Consider the following 14,057-nt stretch of genomic DNA (forward strand, 5'->3'; position numbering starts at 1 on the left):
TATCTCCATCACGCTGCGGGCGTTGGGGATACACACTCCGTAGCTAAAATATCTATATATATGCAATGTGATACCGTGGTGTGCCAGTGTGAATGTATACCAGCCTTTGCTCTTCGACACCTCGGGACCCACCCAAGAACCTCATTCACTCACCACCGAATATTCAAAGGTCATCAATTGAACCCGTGAATTTTCTTCTCCAAATCACCAAGACCCCTCAGTGGTGGCTCAGGTTAAAACCACATGGCTATGTGGCGGACGTCCATTCACTGAGGCGAGCAAGGAACACCGAGGGCCGCGGGCGAGTAAGGAAGACAAAGGGCCGCGGGTTCGAATCCCCGACCGTTCGAAAAGATATTTCGCAAGGTAATTAATTCTTCCCCAGCTCCTCTGAGAGAGATTTCATTAACATGAATATAGGTCCAAATCCGACAACGCTCCATTCATTCGAAGATCGTCGATAGGCTCTTGTAGTAAGTATCTCCTCTGTTGTCGCCGCCAACTACCTGATCAAACTTATAACTGACTTTTTTTTTTGACCAACGCCATTCTCCAGTATACTTGGCTTTGTGCAACCATGGCAGCGACTGCGGCTTCATCGTCGACCCTACCCAGGCACCACAGAGCTCTTGTTCTCGAAACACTCGAACGAGGGTTCTCTGTCAAGACGGTCCCGACACCTCAACCAGGTCCTGGTAGCGTGGTGGTCCGCATCATCGAAGCAGGAGTGATCTCGTACCATCGCGACATCTACAACGGAGCACGACACTACGACTTCCCCAAGCCGATCGTGGGCGGGCTGAGCGCGATTGGGCGCATTGTGGCCGTGGGAGAGGACGCCGTGGTGCTGGCGCCGGGGCAGCTCGTCTACGTGGACTGCGTGATCCACGCGCGCGACAACCCGGACTCGCTGTTCCTCACGGCCATCCACGACGGCGTCGACGCCGCGAGCCGCAAGCTGAGCAGCGAGGTGTGGCGCGACGGCGCGTTCGCAGAGTACATGAAGGCGCCGCTGGAGAACTGTTTCCGGCTGGACGAGGACCGGCTGTGCGGCGGCGGGCCCGGCGGACTGGGCTACACGACCCGCGAGCTCATGTACATGATGTACCTGCTCGTTCCGTTCGGCGGGCTCCGAGACATCCGCGTCGAGCCCGGCGAGACGGTCGTCGTGTCTCCTGCCACGGGCGGCTTTGGAGGCGCAGGCGTCCAGGTAGCTGTTTCGATGGGCGCGAGGGTGATTGCAATGGGCAGGAACGAGAAGGAACTGGCAAGGCTAAAAGAACACGTCAAGAAGGGAAATCCAAACGCGGAAATCGAAACGGTCAAAATTTCCGGAGTCTTCGAAACCGACGTCGCTGCGTTGCAGGCGTTCGGAACCATTGACGCCGTCGTCGACTTGACCCCGCAATGGGCGAGCAAGTCCACACACTTGAAGAGCGCGATTCAATCTTTGCGGCGTCAGGGGAGGTGTAGCATGATGGGCTTCATCGAGGACGTCATCGTGTGGAATACCATTTCACTCAACATCACCATCAAGGGAAAGCTGATGTACGAGAGGGAGGACATTGTGTTGTTTATCAAGATGATGGAGAGAGGCTTGTTTCCCAGGGGAAAGGATCTTGTGGTTCCCAAAGTGTACAAGATGGAGGAGTGGAAGGAGGCCTTGGATGCGGCGGCGGAGTGGACTGGCATAGGAAAGACGGTCATGATTGAGCCATGAGAGCGAGAGGGAGTGGGAGAAATAGGAGCTCGTCGTCGTCGGTCCATGTTGAGAGGGAGGAAGGGAAGAGGGGGGGGGGTGGTGAGAAAGAGGTAGTCCAATAGTGACTACTAGCTAGGTGCTCCTCCAAGTCATTTTTCATCCCCGAGCAACTGCATTGTATTGTCCAGATCTACTTGTACCTGGCCAAGGGAGGTTGTTGTTGTTGTTGTTGTTGCTGTTGTTGTTCAGGAGATGCCGAGATTGATTGTACGTATGTGAGATGTGTAGCCAGCCTTGGTCAGTCTTGGGCGAGTCTTGGTATTGGTTCAGTATTGCCCTGTACTACGTAATATGCCTACAGTGAGAAAAAGTTTGTTCTGACCCCTTTTCTGCCCGTGCAATTTCTTCCTCCCTGACAAGAGAAACAAGAATCCCAAGTCACTCGACATGACACGAAAGAGTGCGTGAAGAATGATTCAGCCACGACTCAAATCCATGCTCAATCAAGGTAAGGTGACGGTAAGGTGGCGAAAACCACAAGGTACGCTACGTCGCCCCTGGCACGGTACCGTCCTCACCATCACCGTGAGTATCAGTGAAAATGCAGATTCCGAACGACCATCAGAGCCTCACAGCAGTTGACTTCAGCTTGATTTTGACAAGAATGCTGTTGCTGGTGAAAATACTGGTCTTCGCGCTGCCCAGGTCTTGGGGACGTATACTGACTATAGTACTCGGATCTGTGCACCGCTCCCCAGCAACGGCAGTTTCTTCACGCTAGTTGGCGTTGACAGCTGGTGACAGGTCGTCCACGGTGTTATCTCACTGACGCGATACCACAAGTCTGGAACCTTGTGGGTGGACTCCTTGTTCAGATCGATTCAGGGCCACGTTACAGCCTTGTCACTCACGGACTGGTCGCAACGGTCTTCACCAAATATCAACCTCACCTCACACTGTGCCCATGTATATCCGCAGGAACCCCTTCGCCGTGTCACTCTTCTGATGACGCACGCATCTGCGCCAAGGTCCAATGGACAGTGAAGCCATGTTCACCATACTGCTATATAGGCGAGGGTGGTGAGTTGTCGCCGACACCACCCACATACCTGTCAACATTCCTTGCGTCGCTTCCACAACACCTCCCTCCCATTCCTCCCTGTCCGCCACTCTCTACCAACCGGCAATTCCTCGTCGCTCCTTAGTCTTTTTCGGTGAGTTCTCGCGTCTGGTTTCTTGTTTGCATCGACACTTCCACAAAATGGACGTGTCCCGTTTGCAGCTTCCCCAACCTGTTCTTTGCCAATCACTCCGCTCACTACCGCGACAACACAACACAAAACACAACACAATCGCATCTGTGCAAATCCTCTTGGACCGGAAGCAGCGATACATGACGTTCTGACTCACATCGCCTTTGTCTGTGCTTTATCCGCTGTCGTCCAGGTGAACAAAGACACCGCGATCGCATCTGAGCCAGAAATGACAGCGCATGGACCACCAGCAATCTCCCATAAACCCTCGACCACCTGCATATACAAAACCCACACTGCTGCTCTAGACAACACTATCCATCTCCCCGTCGACCTTGCAGGCTAATGCCCTGGACCACGTGCACTACACCACGCATCCCCATTAAACCGCCGGTCGGTAGTACTATCGCTTACTCTTTGTTCTATCATATAGATTCAGACACTCCTTTCACAGATCCGCCACATCACGCCTCATTGTTTCAGCCATGAGGGCTATTCATCTCGGCGCCGCCGTGTTGTGTGCTCAGGTTGGACTGGCTGTTCCGCATGGTAAGTCCAGAAAAGAAGAACAAATGAACAGAAAGACTAACGGGAAACTGCAGCTGGCCATCAGAAACATCGACATGCAGCTCGTCACCTGGAGACCTATTATTCAACCATCACTGATATCGTGACCGTCACAGCTCCTAACGCTGTCGTCTGGGTCGATCAGTTCAACAACATCATCTCCACCGAATATCGTGGTCAAGCCAACTCACCCCCGCCGACTGAGACTCTCAGTACCACCACTCCAGCTGGCACTAGCACTGCTGTCTCGTCTTCGGTCGGTCCCACTGATGGTGCACCACCGCCAACAACTCTTGCGTCGGTTTCAAGCTCTGTAGCTCTACCAACCTCGGCCGAAACAACGTCTCCATCTTCAACTGTCACTCCTACCCCTACCACTGCTTCTGAAGTGTCAGCCACCAGCAGCTCTACTACCAGCAGCGGTATCTCCGGGAGTGACGACAACCAAGCTGGAGGTGGTGGCTTCGGAATCTGCTACGAACTCATCACAGAGACTGGCTGCAAGACCAACGATCAGCTCAATAATGACTTTACCTTCTTGGCTAGCCAGGGCTTCAGCAAGGTTCGCGTCTACGACGTTGGCTGTGACCTTGGCCCAGTTGCCCGAGCTGCTTCTGCAGCCAACATGCAACTGATTGCTGGACTTAACACCATCACCAACGTTTCCGGAGACATTGCAAAGCTGATTGGCTTCCTCACTGGAAATTGGGCTTCGGTCGACACTATTGTCATCGGTAATGAGGTTGTCAATAATGGCGGAGATCCAAATGCTGTGGTTGGAGCCCTGGGTATTGCTCGAGCTGCTCTCTCCGCTGCTGGATACACCAAGAACGTCGTCACCGTAGATGTCTGGAGTCAGTTGCTGAGATACCCGCAGTTGTGCCAGAACTCCGACTACTGCGCAGCCAACGCCCACGCATACTTTGATGTCAACACCAGTGCAGACGAAGCTGGCACATATGTCTACAAAATTAGCCAACAACTCGCAGCTGTCGCCAATGGCAAGTCTGTTGTCATCACAGAGTCCGGATGGCCATGGCAAGGACAAACCAACGGCCTAGCCGTTCCTTCACCTGCCAACCAACAGACCGCAGTCGGTGGCCTAAGATCTGCATTTTCCTCGAACCCAGGCGGTCTGTTCTTGTTCCAGGCGTACGATGCGACCTACAAGGCTCCTGGCCCTCTGGGTGTCGAACAGTTCTTTGGCATCTACGGTCATTGAACCTCGGTCCACAACGGCGGGATCACAATACTGCTCTTGTTATGATCCTTGCTAAGCCTGGACGCCGGACATCATCCTTTCTTTTGCGTTCCTCCACCAAATCATCACTCACCGGCGGCTGGGATTCAGCATTGCGACTGCGTTCAGTCAATTCAGCATATCGCTGCCCCGCGGGTTTAGCGTTTTCTTGCTTTATTTCGACATGATACCCAACAGAATCGGCGACACTTTTATGCACAATGTAGAGACTGCCTCAAACACACAGAGCTTGCAGGACAGCATAGCTAGCAGGTCTTTTTTTTATCTTCTTTTTTTCTCTTTCTCAAAACACATTCCACAGATTTCTTTACCTCTTCCGTCTTGGAATAGGCAGCAACTGAGAGCACTCTTGACGAGCAGCACCAGCATCTTTGAAACGACAAGGTCAATCCCAAGAGCATGATTATGCAATTATGAAAGGATGGGCTTTTGATGACCTGTTCCTACCGGGATCAAAAAACCTCCGGGATAGTAGCCACAACGGATGACGTCCAACCTCTGAGTCAAGAAAAGAGACACCAAGCTTTGCTCCTCCTTTCTCCTAAGATGAGAGTGAACTACTGAGCTTAGATAGCTGGCATGGCCCCTTTTTTAATTACATAATTCCACAATGAAGTGGTGTTTCAAAAAGAATAAGCCGTGACTACAATACAGTCATTGCAAAGTCCTCGTAGGCATTAACTATTAGTATTCATTCATATCCTTTGTATCATGGAAGCTGCGGGAAGCAAACAAAAAAACTCAATAGGAGGATGAAGAAGATTCTTTCTTGGAGGAGAGAGATGCGATATATCACTCATTGTCTTGATGAATATCTCTAGTTAGTTCCTCGCTCATTCTTTTCCATCATGATGCGTATTTTCATCGACCGTACCTTCGTCATCACTTCCGTCAGCGACTTCTCCTGCATCTTCCTCCTCTTCTTCCTCCTCCTCCTCGTCCGTCAAGAATGGGCTCCTTTCAAGCGCATACTGTGGCCCAGGAACTCCCCTGGAAGGCTCTTGACCGGGAGGAGTGAGCACTGCTCTCTGGTGAGGTAGAGCGTTGGTTGCCGACACAGACAAAAACGTCGAATCGAGATTTTGTGGACCAGGAGAAGGCGACGGCGAGACTCGCAACGGACTCTGCGGGAGTGATTGCTTTGCGTCATGGAACGGTAGGTCCAGGTCATCGTCAGATCGGGTTCGACTCATTTCGGGATCCAGCGTGTCACCGCTTGCTTGCCGCCTATCTGACTCCTCTGCTTTGCCGCTTCCAGCTTCGGCTTCCGGCAGTTCAGCAGGGTTGGGGTTGTCTTCAACTTGGTCCTTGGATTCGTCCTTCAACTCAACCTGCTCTAGGGTCCCGGTAACATCATCAACGGCCTGTGCTCGAGCTAACTCCAAAGCTTCCTTGACACCCATCTTCTCCTTTCCTATAGCCGAGTCCAGGCTGGTTGGACTCAATGTCTTCTCCTCATGTGGTAAAGACGGAGAAAATGGACTCTGCTCGATAACCTCGTTACCTGCAGTTGATGTCGTCACTATAGATGGTAGGCTGGCGTTGAATTTCCCAGGCTCCCTCGTTGCGTTGGAGTGATCATACGTTTTCCGCCACCGACGCGACTTAGGCGCAGGTGGTGGCTTCTTCGGCGAAAAGTGTCCTTTGTGATGAGACGGGATGGGAGGGGGAACGGGAGACTTCAAAATCTTCTCTTTCTCATTACCCTGCTCCACGCCGGGTACAGGTGGCGTCGGATGATGTCTTAGGTGAGGCAAAGGCGGATGTGGTATATGATGATGATGGTGGTGGTGGTGGTGATTTGGCACCTCCGGCTTAGACACCGGAGCCTCCTCAGTGCTTGACGCTTTCATGACTTCTATTTCCGTGGAGTTTTCAGTCAGCTTCGGTCTGGACGAACCGGACCTTCTAGCTTGAGGCGGCGGCGGAGGTTTATCCTTCTTGTGCATTATTGCTGCTCGAAGGTTATTTTTCAGCGTGGGATTCCTGCTTGGAGTCATCACGCCAGGCTTCTCGCGCTGCGCAGCCACTTCTATCATACTCAAGCTTGATTGCCGAGCACTTTCGAGATGAGGAGTTAGATAATGACCAATAGTCAAAGTAGATGCTTTTGAGGAATTCCGCTTCTTCAACTTGCGAGGAGCAGGTAGGGCTGGGGGATGGCCCTTGATTGGTGACGCTGGTGACGACAGGTCGGAGGCGACATCGCTTGTGGGGGATTCTGCTTGCACTGGTGGTTCAGTTTCGGGATCCGTAAGCCAACTGACACCTTCGCAGCGTTTCACAAGACGCTTTGTGGTTTCGTCGACGGCCTCAAAATGCCCCCAGTGATGCTGATCGTCCTGTCCTGGCCCATGTTCGCGTAATTGGCCTCCCCCAAGAACTTGAAGCATCTTCCGAATCTCTTCCCTCTTGTAATATGGAGGAAATTGGAGCTGGGTGTGCTCAAGCAATGGATATAAGACACGTAGGTATGTATGCCGCAAAGACGAAGCCTCTTCAGGCAAATCGAGCAAATTTCGGATCAAAATGTCTACCAAGACTCGCAGATCATTTGTGTAGAAATATTCGTAAGTAGGTGGAGTGGTGAACAGGAGATAGAGCAGCTTGAGAGTTAGCAGCTGCAATGATGTCTCGTCCTCCCGATTTAATAGCAAGATGATGTTCTCGCCAAACGTCTTGTATGCGCTGCCGTGTGCGGAGAGCACCTTGATCACTTTGTTAGTGAGAGGTACTCCAGTCTGGCTACCGGCAGGATCATGCGCAGCAACCATGAATTGCTCATTGAGCACCAACAGTACTCGGATGGTAGGGTAGTGATACGGATCATTCACATCATCAGACACTTGCTCTATAATCTCGAAGAGCATCTTGATAAAGTCGTCGTCGATATGGGCCAAGTCACTCGTTTTGATCCTCTGTATCCGCGACATCTCGTATAGCAACTCCATGAGTGACCTGTGTATTTCTTCGTGGCCATGTCGCTTCGGGCTTGCCATCAAGTCCACTAAGCGAGGAAACGCGCCCTCTTCGCTAAGTAGTTCGTAGGTGCGCTCGTGGCTTTGGGCATCGGCGATCAAGAAGAGGGTGGAGAGTAAGAGAACATGTGGCTCGTCGTCCTTTCACATTCTGTCAGCATGTACATATCGAACGGTGCATTTTACAACGAACCTCGATCAGACATTGGACAAATTGTCTCCGTATATAGTCGGCATGATTCGTGAAGAGGTCGGACTCTTGTAATTTATAGGCGCAACGACTGAGTTCATAATCGCTCGCATGTAGACGTTCTGCAGTATAGAAGTGAGCCATCCGATCGCCTAGCTCTTAACGATGAAATGGAGGCGTACCTCGAAAGGCACCGATCAGGGTCAGGTAGGATCGCAAAGTATCGTCGATTGTCCCGTGGCTGTCGCATTCTCTCGAGATTGTCTCGTCGAGAACTGAGCGAGAGTCAGACATAATGGCTTATCAGGGGCTTTGTGTTCAGAATTACCGGTCCAGAAGTGGCCTTCGTCCTTGAAGTCATAAGCAACCTCGTGTTCCATACTACGGCCAGCTGCATATCGTCTCTACAGGTTCCGGAGGAGGTGGACCGTGGTGTGAGGCGAAAGGGCACCCTTTCACCTGGGAAAGAGCGCTGGCAGGGCGAACGTCGGTAGGAATAATAGCACTAGAGCGAGGATGAGGAGAGAGCAACAAACAAGACGTAGTCGAGCAAGTGCGTGAGTGACTTCGACAAAGAGGTGGTGGAGTGAAACTCTCTCCAAAGTGGGCAGCAGAGCAACAATAGATGACGCTGTGGTCTCCGCTGCGACTAAATTTACAGTACTCCATACGCAGCCTCCAAGAACTATGGAGATAGATAAACATGTGCGTGGTTCGATAATCTGTTTCCCATCCCAGTCGGCATGTCTCCCCTCATACGCTTGAGTCGCAACTTTGAGGCATTGTCCGCTTCAGTACCTCGGGCGCTTGTGGGATGGCAATCTGACACCGAACTCGGTGGCTGTACCATCAGATTCACGCATCTCACCGCCATCTTACTATTCGAGGTTACAGTTCCTTGATAGCTGTGGCTAGCGATATGACCAATAATCCTGAGTAGTCCGTGGCCTTCCATATCGCCTACTGCGTACTTAGCGAGGCATTCCTCGAAGTTAGCGACGACTGACGGCTAAGGAATCTGAATTTCATAACGATATGGCATGGCATTTCTAACAGTGGGTTGTATAACACACGTTCTCCCATCCTTAAATAATCTCACAGATCAGTTGATTTCCAAGTGCAAAGCGTCTCAAGACTACATCACTACATCACTGACCAAAATCCTTCCACGCCAAAAGCATCTAGAACCACTCTCCGGACAGCCATCGGTTGAAGAACTCCAAGCTGGCCTCGGGCTGATCAAGAGGTACCATGTGGCCTCCAGCGTGGATCCTCATGAAGGTAAAATTGCCATGGGATTTGACCTCGCCAATCTTGCGACCATTGCCATCAAGGCGAAGATCCTTCATCTCTGTAGCAGCAAACTTCTTGTGATCTGGGTACTCGAGAGCTTCACTCCATGCCTTATTGCCCAGCCAATTGCAGATAAAATCGGCGTCGCCAGCATAAATAAGTACAGGCATTTCGGCAATGAGGTCAGGCACAAGACGATGGTATGGCTTCATCCAGTCGCCCTGGAAGAGGAAGTTGCGGTTGATGTCGAAGTTGCAGGAGTCGTATCCACTGACTTCAACGCCGAGGGCTTTCATGACAGACTCCTTGTTAAGCCATTGACTGATATAGCCGAGTTCCGGGTAGCACAGATTGCTGCTATCCTTGCACTTGCCACGGACATCATAGACATTCTGCCCAGTTCGCTGATAAGGTGCAAGGAGAGCATTGTTGCAATAGATGCTAGCCGGAACGCAGGACCACACACTCTCGCTGTCGTAGCAGTTTTGGATCAAAGACAAGCATCGAGGAAGGGCATTATCCATCGCTTCGCACGACTGAGGATCGAGAACGGCAGGCCAGCCACCATCACCACAAGCCATTGGTCGGTAGTACTCATATTGAGTCAGTCCATCAGTAAGGCCGTTCCCGATCAAGAGAGACTTGAGATTGATGTTCTTTTTCTTGTGTGACATGATTTCAGCCGCAAACACGGGAATGTAATGTCCAGCATACGATTCACCCGCGATGTGGAAATCTTGGTGCGCGTACTCTGGAAACTGTTCGAAGAAGAGCGTAAGAAGAGCATACACATCCTTTCCAGCAGCAACAGTATTGGAGACGCTGCCGCTCGAGTACGAGTAACCGACGTTGACAGGCTGGTCTAGGAAGATGACGCTGGCATTATCGTTCCACGAGTACGGGTTTGAGACGAGCTGGATCTTTTCGTTAATGCTGGATGGACCCAGTTCGAGGAACAGACCGGTCAAAGAGGAGCATCCCGGTCCGCCGTTAAGCCACAAGACAACTGGATCATTCTTCGGGTCGTTTCGTGACTCGAAGAACCAGTAGAATAAGTGCTTGTCGTTCTCGTTGTCATCCAGGTATCCAGAGTATTGCTTGACGGTGTCAACGCCGAGGGAGCTGGGATCAACCGACTTGACACGGAGGTCATATGTATCAAGCTTGCCATCAATCCGGCGCTCTTGTTCTCCTTTCTCGTTCTGGATCCAGACCTTCTGGATATCTGCACCACGCACGATATGGTCCCATTCGTGGTCGGGGCGGCGGGTGTGCTTCTTGGGTAGGGAAAAGAAGCTTGCTTCGCTCATGGCTTCGGGATAGAGAGCAGCTACTTCGTCCCAGACGGAAGCCGCCTCAGCAGTGAGACCCCTGAGAGCATCCTTGAGGTGATGCATCTGGTTGTCGAACGCATCCTTTGCCGCAGCTGAGAACGATTTGGGGAGTTGCATCGGTTGCTGCGTAACAGCGGCCGAAGCAACACCTGCCACCAGGGCAGCAGCGAGAGACTTCATAATGGCTTGGATTGATCTGAGTTGGAAAGATGAAAGGAGAAGGGGAAGACGAAAGAGATGCGGGATTGTTTAGAGATGAGGATGCCTGCGTGACTCGCAAGTACATGTAATGAGGCAGCCTGCCGAAGCATGTTGGGTTGCTAGACAACCCAGCCCCGTCCACTGACCTCATAGAGTTTCAAATATTGGACATGTCTGACGCACGGTACCCTGCGCTGGCTATTCAATCTGGACAGGTCCTATAGGCACTTTCCACTCGCAGACAATTGGAAAATAACGGCAGCATTGATATTGAGAGTGTCTACATAGCGAGCTTGAGCATGTCGTCCAAAGGCAACATACCACGTAGAGGTTTATGACAGCCTATGCACCTGTAGCTGTACTGAGTTTCCACTCCAAGAAGGGTTGTCGATGTCAGACAAGCGATATACTTCGTCCGCAAGATAAGAGACCGCACGTGACTCACCAGCACAAACTAGTCCCCAAATGCTCTAGCCCCAGCATTCGCCAAGAATTCCCACAGAGACCAAGAATTTTGATATTTGCCTGCACATTCGATCTGTCTGCGACATCCTCTCCGCGACAACTTTTTGCGACAACATCAACGAGAGATCTGCCCACCATGTGTACGTTCCTGCAGTCTCTTGTTTCATTCTACGGACTCTTAACTAACAACGAACAGCTCTCGTCAGCGGCGAAAAGTCGAACTGTAAGCCTCCATTGCCTTCGATCTGATTCGAAACACCATGATTGATAGTTTCAATAGTCCAGTTCATCTTGCGTCTCCTCAACACCAACGTCGATGGAAAGCAGAAGATCATGTACGCCTTGACCCGAATCAAGGGTGTCGGTCGCAGATATTCCAACTTGGTTTGCAAGAAGGCCGATGTCGATTTGAACAAGCGGTATGAATACACCTTCGGCCAAGTAGGAATTCAAAGCGATGGCTGATTGTGGAAACTTACAGTGCTGGTGAAATTACTACCGAAGAACTTGAACGTATCGTCACCATCATCCAAAACCCTACTCAATACAAGATCCCAGAATGGTTCTTGAACAGACAACGTGATATCGTCGATGGCAAGAACTACCAGGTCCTGGCCAACGGTATGGAGAGCAAGCTGCGTGAGGACTTGGAGCGCCTGAAGAAGATCCGAGCTCACCGTGGTCTGCGACACTACTGGGGTCTCCGTGTCCGTGGTCAACACTCCAAGACTACTGGCAGAAGAGGTCGCACTGTCGGTGTCAGCAAGAAGAAGGGTTAAGCGATTGCTATCATGTGGTGTTTGTGGTTGTGGTTGGGTCTCGATAAAGGGCATTCGACAAAGCATTGCGACATTCTTCCTCGGTGAAGCAAAACAAATGACACGGCTGGGTTTTCTTGGCTTGTGGAACAAAATCACAAATACTCACGGGCCTGCGAGGTTAGTGGGTTCCTTTGACCAAATTTATGGCATTACATGAACTTGTTTTCTTGGATCTCGTTTGTTCGTCTCTTTGAATGATTGGTTGTGTTCTTCCACTCCCTGCCTCGGCTTTGGGCAAGCGGATTGCCTCAACATTGTGGTACAGCCGTCTTCGTTGCACAGGGCTACCTACAGTTCCTCTTGCCATTCCCTATAGTTGAGCGGGCCTATCGTTCCAACTTCCTTAGCACTTACCATATTGGCCGCGAGAAGGATTACACACGTCTGTGGTCTACAGAGCGCTGTCCAGATATTCTCTGGCGATGCTATGCCACTACTGAATGTCCCTGGATATCAGGCAGTCTTCTCAACTTTGTCATGACGGCCAAGGGGGTGAACATTCTGGAATTTCTGCCTTGCCCGATCACCGTGCTGCATCGACGAACTCCACTACAGCCATATTTTAAATGTTTGAGGTCATTCGCTTGGAATCATGCGTATCGGATGCAACGATTGACACCCACGTCCAGCCAAGGGCGACGCTCTGCAGGAGGCTTGTGCCTTTTATTGGTGTTGAGTGTCCGTATTATTCCGCTCCACTACTTCTCGTCAGCTGTGTAACGACGGCTATTTCTGGCAGCCTCGTGAGATTCGTTGTTATCTTCCGAATCCATGGCACTACTAACAACTCTAGGGCCTTCTGGCTGCAAGAGACTGGGGAAAAACAAAGGGTTGCATTCGTGTGAATGTGTGTAAGTAAAAGGCATACCGCTCAACCTGTATCTTGCTTCCCATGTTATTGCGAATCATCTCAGATCCGTTGATGTCCTTGCTGCGTTGTCTCAGCTGAATCAGGGTTAGTTATGCTCTGGAAGCAAGATCTACTGACACAACGTTCGACACAGAAGGCTGGGAATGTCGTATTGGCGTAGGATTGTACACTGGACGGACGTCCCTTGTCTCGCAACGTCACTGATGGACAAAGAATGTTTGCAGGATTTGCGATCCATGTCGAACGATTGCTTAAACCAGGTCACGTCGGCAGTGGCTCTAACGGCTGGTATAAGAGCCACCTACATGCTCTCAAATGCTTCTGTTCTGGTATCCAATCTACGACCTACTTCGACTGACATCCGAATTCAGTCCTCAGCAATACTCATCTCCATTGCTACGCCAGCAGTTTTGATCTTTGTGGGACACCAGTGTGTACTTGCCTGTGTCCAGACCTCTCTCGACCCTACCAGAACCATCCCGTCGATATGCTTTTCAAGGTTTCACTCGGCCTTGCCGTTCTCCTTGTCGTTCCTCTCGCAACGGCTTTCTCTGGCAACTTCGAGGTGACTAATATCGTTGTGTCAAGCCCGTCGCAGGCGAATCCCAATTCGACCGAAGGGTCCTTCGTTGAATGTGAGTCCACTCCATCTTTTCTCCCTGCCCGGTCCCTGCAATCGACTCTTGCTTATGGCCAAACAGTCGAGTTCTCCGACCAGGATACCCCAGAGGCTGGCTCAACCCACTGTTGTATCGAATGGGCAGCTGGAACGCAACCTTCAACAACCTACAGCAATACTTGCCACAACTCCACATTCAATGCCCAGATCAAGTTGTGGGAAGGTGTTGACAATGTGACCCTCCAGCTCAGTCACAGATACATCGACAACAGGTGCGTCTCGAACAGGCTTGAACCTCAATTATGTCAGCTAACTGTAACGCAGCGTCGGCAAATACCCCTACAACATCCTGACCAAGTTCTCAAACTTCTTCCTTAGCTACCCGTCGATCCAGCGATACAATTGCGATACATCAAAAGCCGAATGCGAGAGCTCTGGTGTGCTTATCGCTATCGTGAGCTCCGCGGTGGCTTAATACATCTGAAGGACGTCTGACACATGA

The 14,057-nt window shown here is 51.1% G+C and overlaps 6 protein-coding genes across 6 annotated transcripts; 4 read left to right on the top strand and 2 right to left on the bottom strand.

Annotated features, from left to right (window-relative positions):
* Window positions 1-577: 577 nt before the first annotated feature.
* PV08_10358 (uncharacterized protein) lies at window positions 578-1,720 on the top strand (the record flags this gene model as incomplete). The annotated part of the gene is made up of 1 exon (XM_016384673.1): window positions 578-1,720. One exon carries the CDS (start codon window positions 578-580, stop codon window positions 1,718-1,720), a length of 1,143 nt encoding a protein of 380 aa, XP_016231275.1.
* Window positions 1,721-3,440: 1,720 nt separating this feature from the next.
* PV08_10359 (uncharacterized protein) lies at window positions 3,441-4,744 on the top strand (the record flags this gene model as incomplete). Its single annotated transcript, XM_016384674.1, has 2 exons — window positions 3,441-3,504; window positions 3,558-4,744. The coding sequence occupies 2 exons, from the start codon at window positions 3,441-3,443 to the stop codon at window positions 4,742-4,744; spliced, it is 1,251 nt and encodes a 416-aa protein (XP_016231276.1).
* Window positions 4,745-5,616: 872 nt separating this feature from the next.
* PV08_10360 (uncharacterized protein) lies at window positions 5,617-8,331 on the bottom strand (the record flags this gene model as incomplete). The annotated part of the gene is made up of 4 exons (XM_016384675.1): window positions 5,617-7,902; window positions 7,955-8,073; window positions 8,134-8,226; window positions 8,280-8,331. The coding sequence occupies 4 exons, from the start codon at window positions 8,329-8,331 to the stop codon at window positions 5,617-5,619; spliced, it is 2,550 nt and encodes an 849-aa protein (XP_016231277.1).
* An 801-nt stretch (window positions 8,332-9,132) lies between these two features.
* Window positions 9,133-10,758, bottom strand: PV08_10361 (uncharacterized protein; the record flags this gene model as incomplete). The annotated part of the gene is made up of 1 exon (XM_016384676.1): window positions 9,133-10,758. The coding sequence occupies one exon, from the start codon at window positions 10,756-10,758 to the stop codon at window positions 9,133-9,135; it is 1,626 nt and encodes a 541-aa protein (XP_016231278.1).
* Window positions 10,759-11,380: 622 nt separating this feature from the next.
* On the top strand, window positions 11,381-12,023 carry PV08_10362 (40S ribosomal protein S18; the record flags this gene model as incomplete). Its single annotated transcript, XM_016384677.1, has 4 exons — window positions 11,381-11,384; window positions 11,441-11,467; window positions 11,525-11,663; window positions 11,726-12,023. The coding sequence occupies 4 exons, from the start codon at window positions 11,381-11,383 to the stop codon at window positions 12,021-12,023; spliced, it is 468 nt and encodes a 155-aa protein (XP_016231279.1).
* Window positions 12,024-13,423: 1,400 nt separating this feature from the next.
* PV08_10363 (uncharacterized protein) lies at window positions 13,424-14,030 on the top strand (the record flags this gene model as incomplete). Its single annotated transcript, XM_016384678.1, has 3 exons — window positions 13,424-13,571; window positions 13,638-13,827; window positions 13,880-14,030. The coding sequence occupies 3 exons, from the start codon at window positions 13,424-13,426 to the stop codon at window positions 14,028-14,030; spliced, it is 489 nt and encodes a 162-aa protein (XP_016231280.1).
* Window positions 14,031-14,057: the final 27 nt, after the last annotated feature.

This window comes from Exophiala spinifera, assembly GCF_000836115.1.
Source record: "Exophiala spinifera strain CBS 89968 unplaced genomic scaffold supercont1.8, whole genome shotgun sequence".
Lineage (NCBI taxonomy): Eukaryota > Fungi > Ascomycota > Eurotiomycetes > Chaetothyriales > Herpotrichiellaceae > Exophiala > Exophiala spinifera.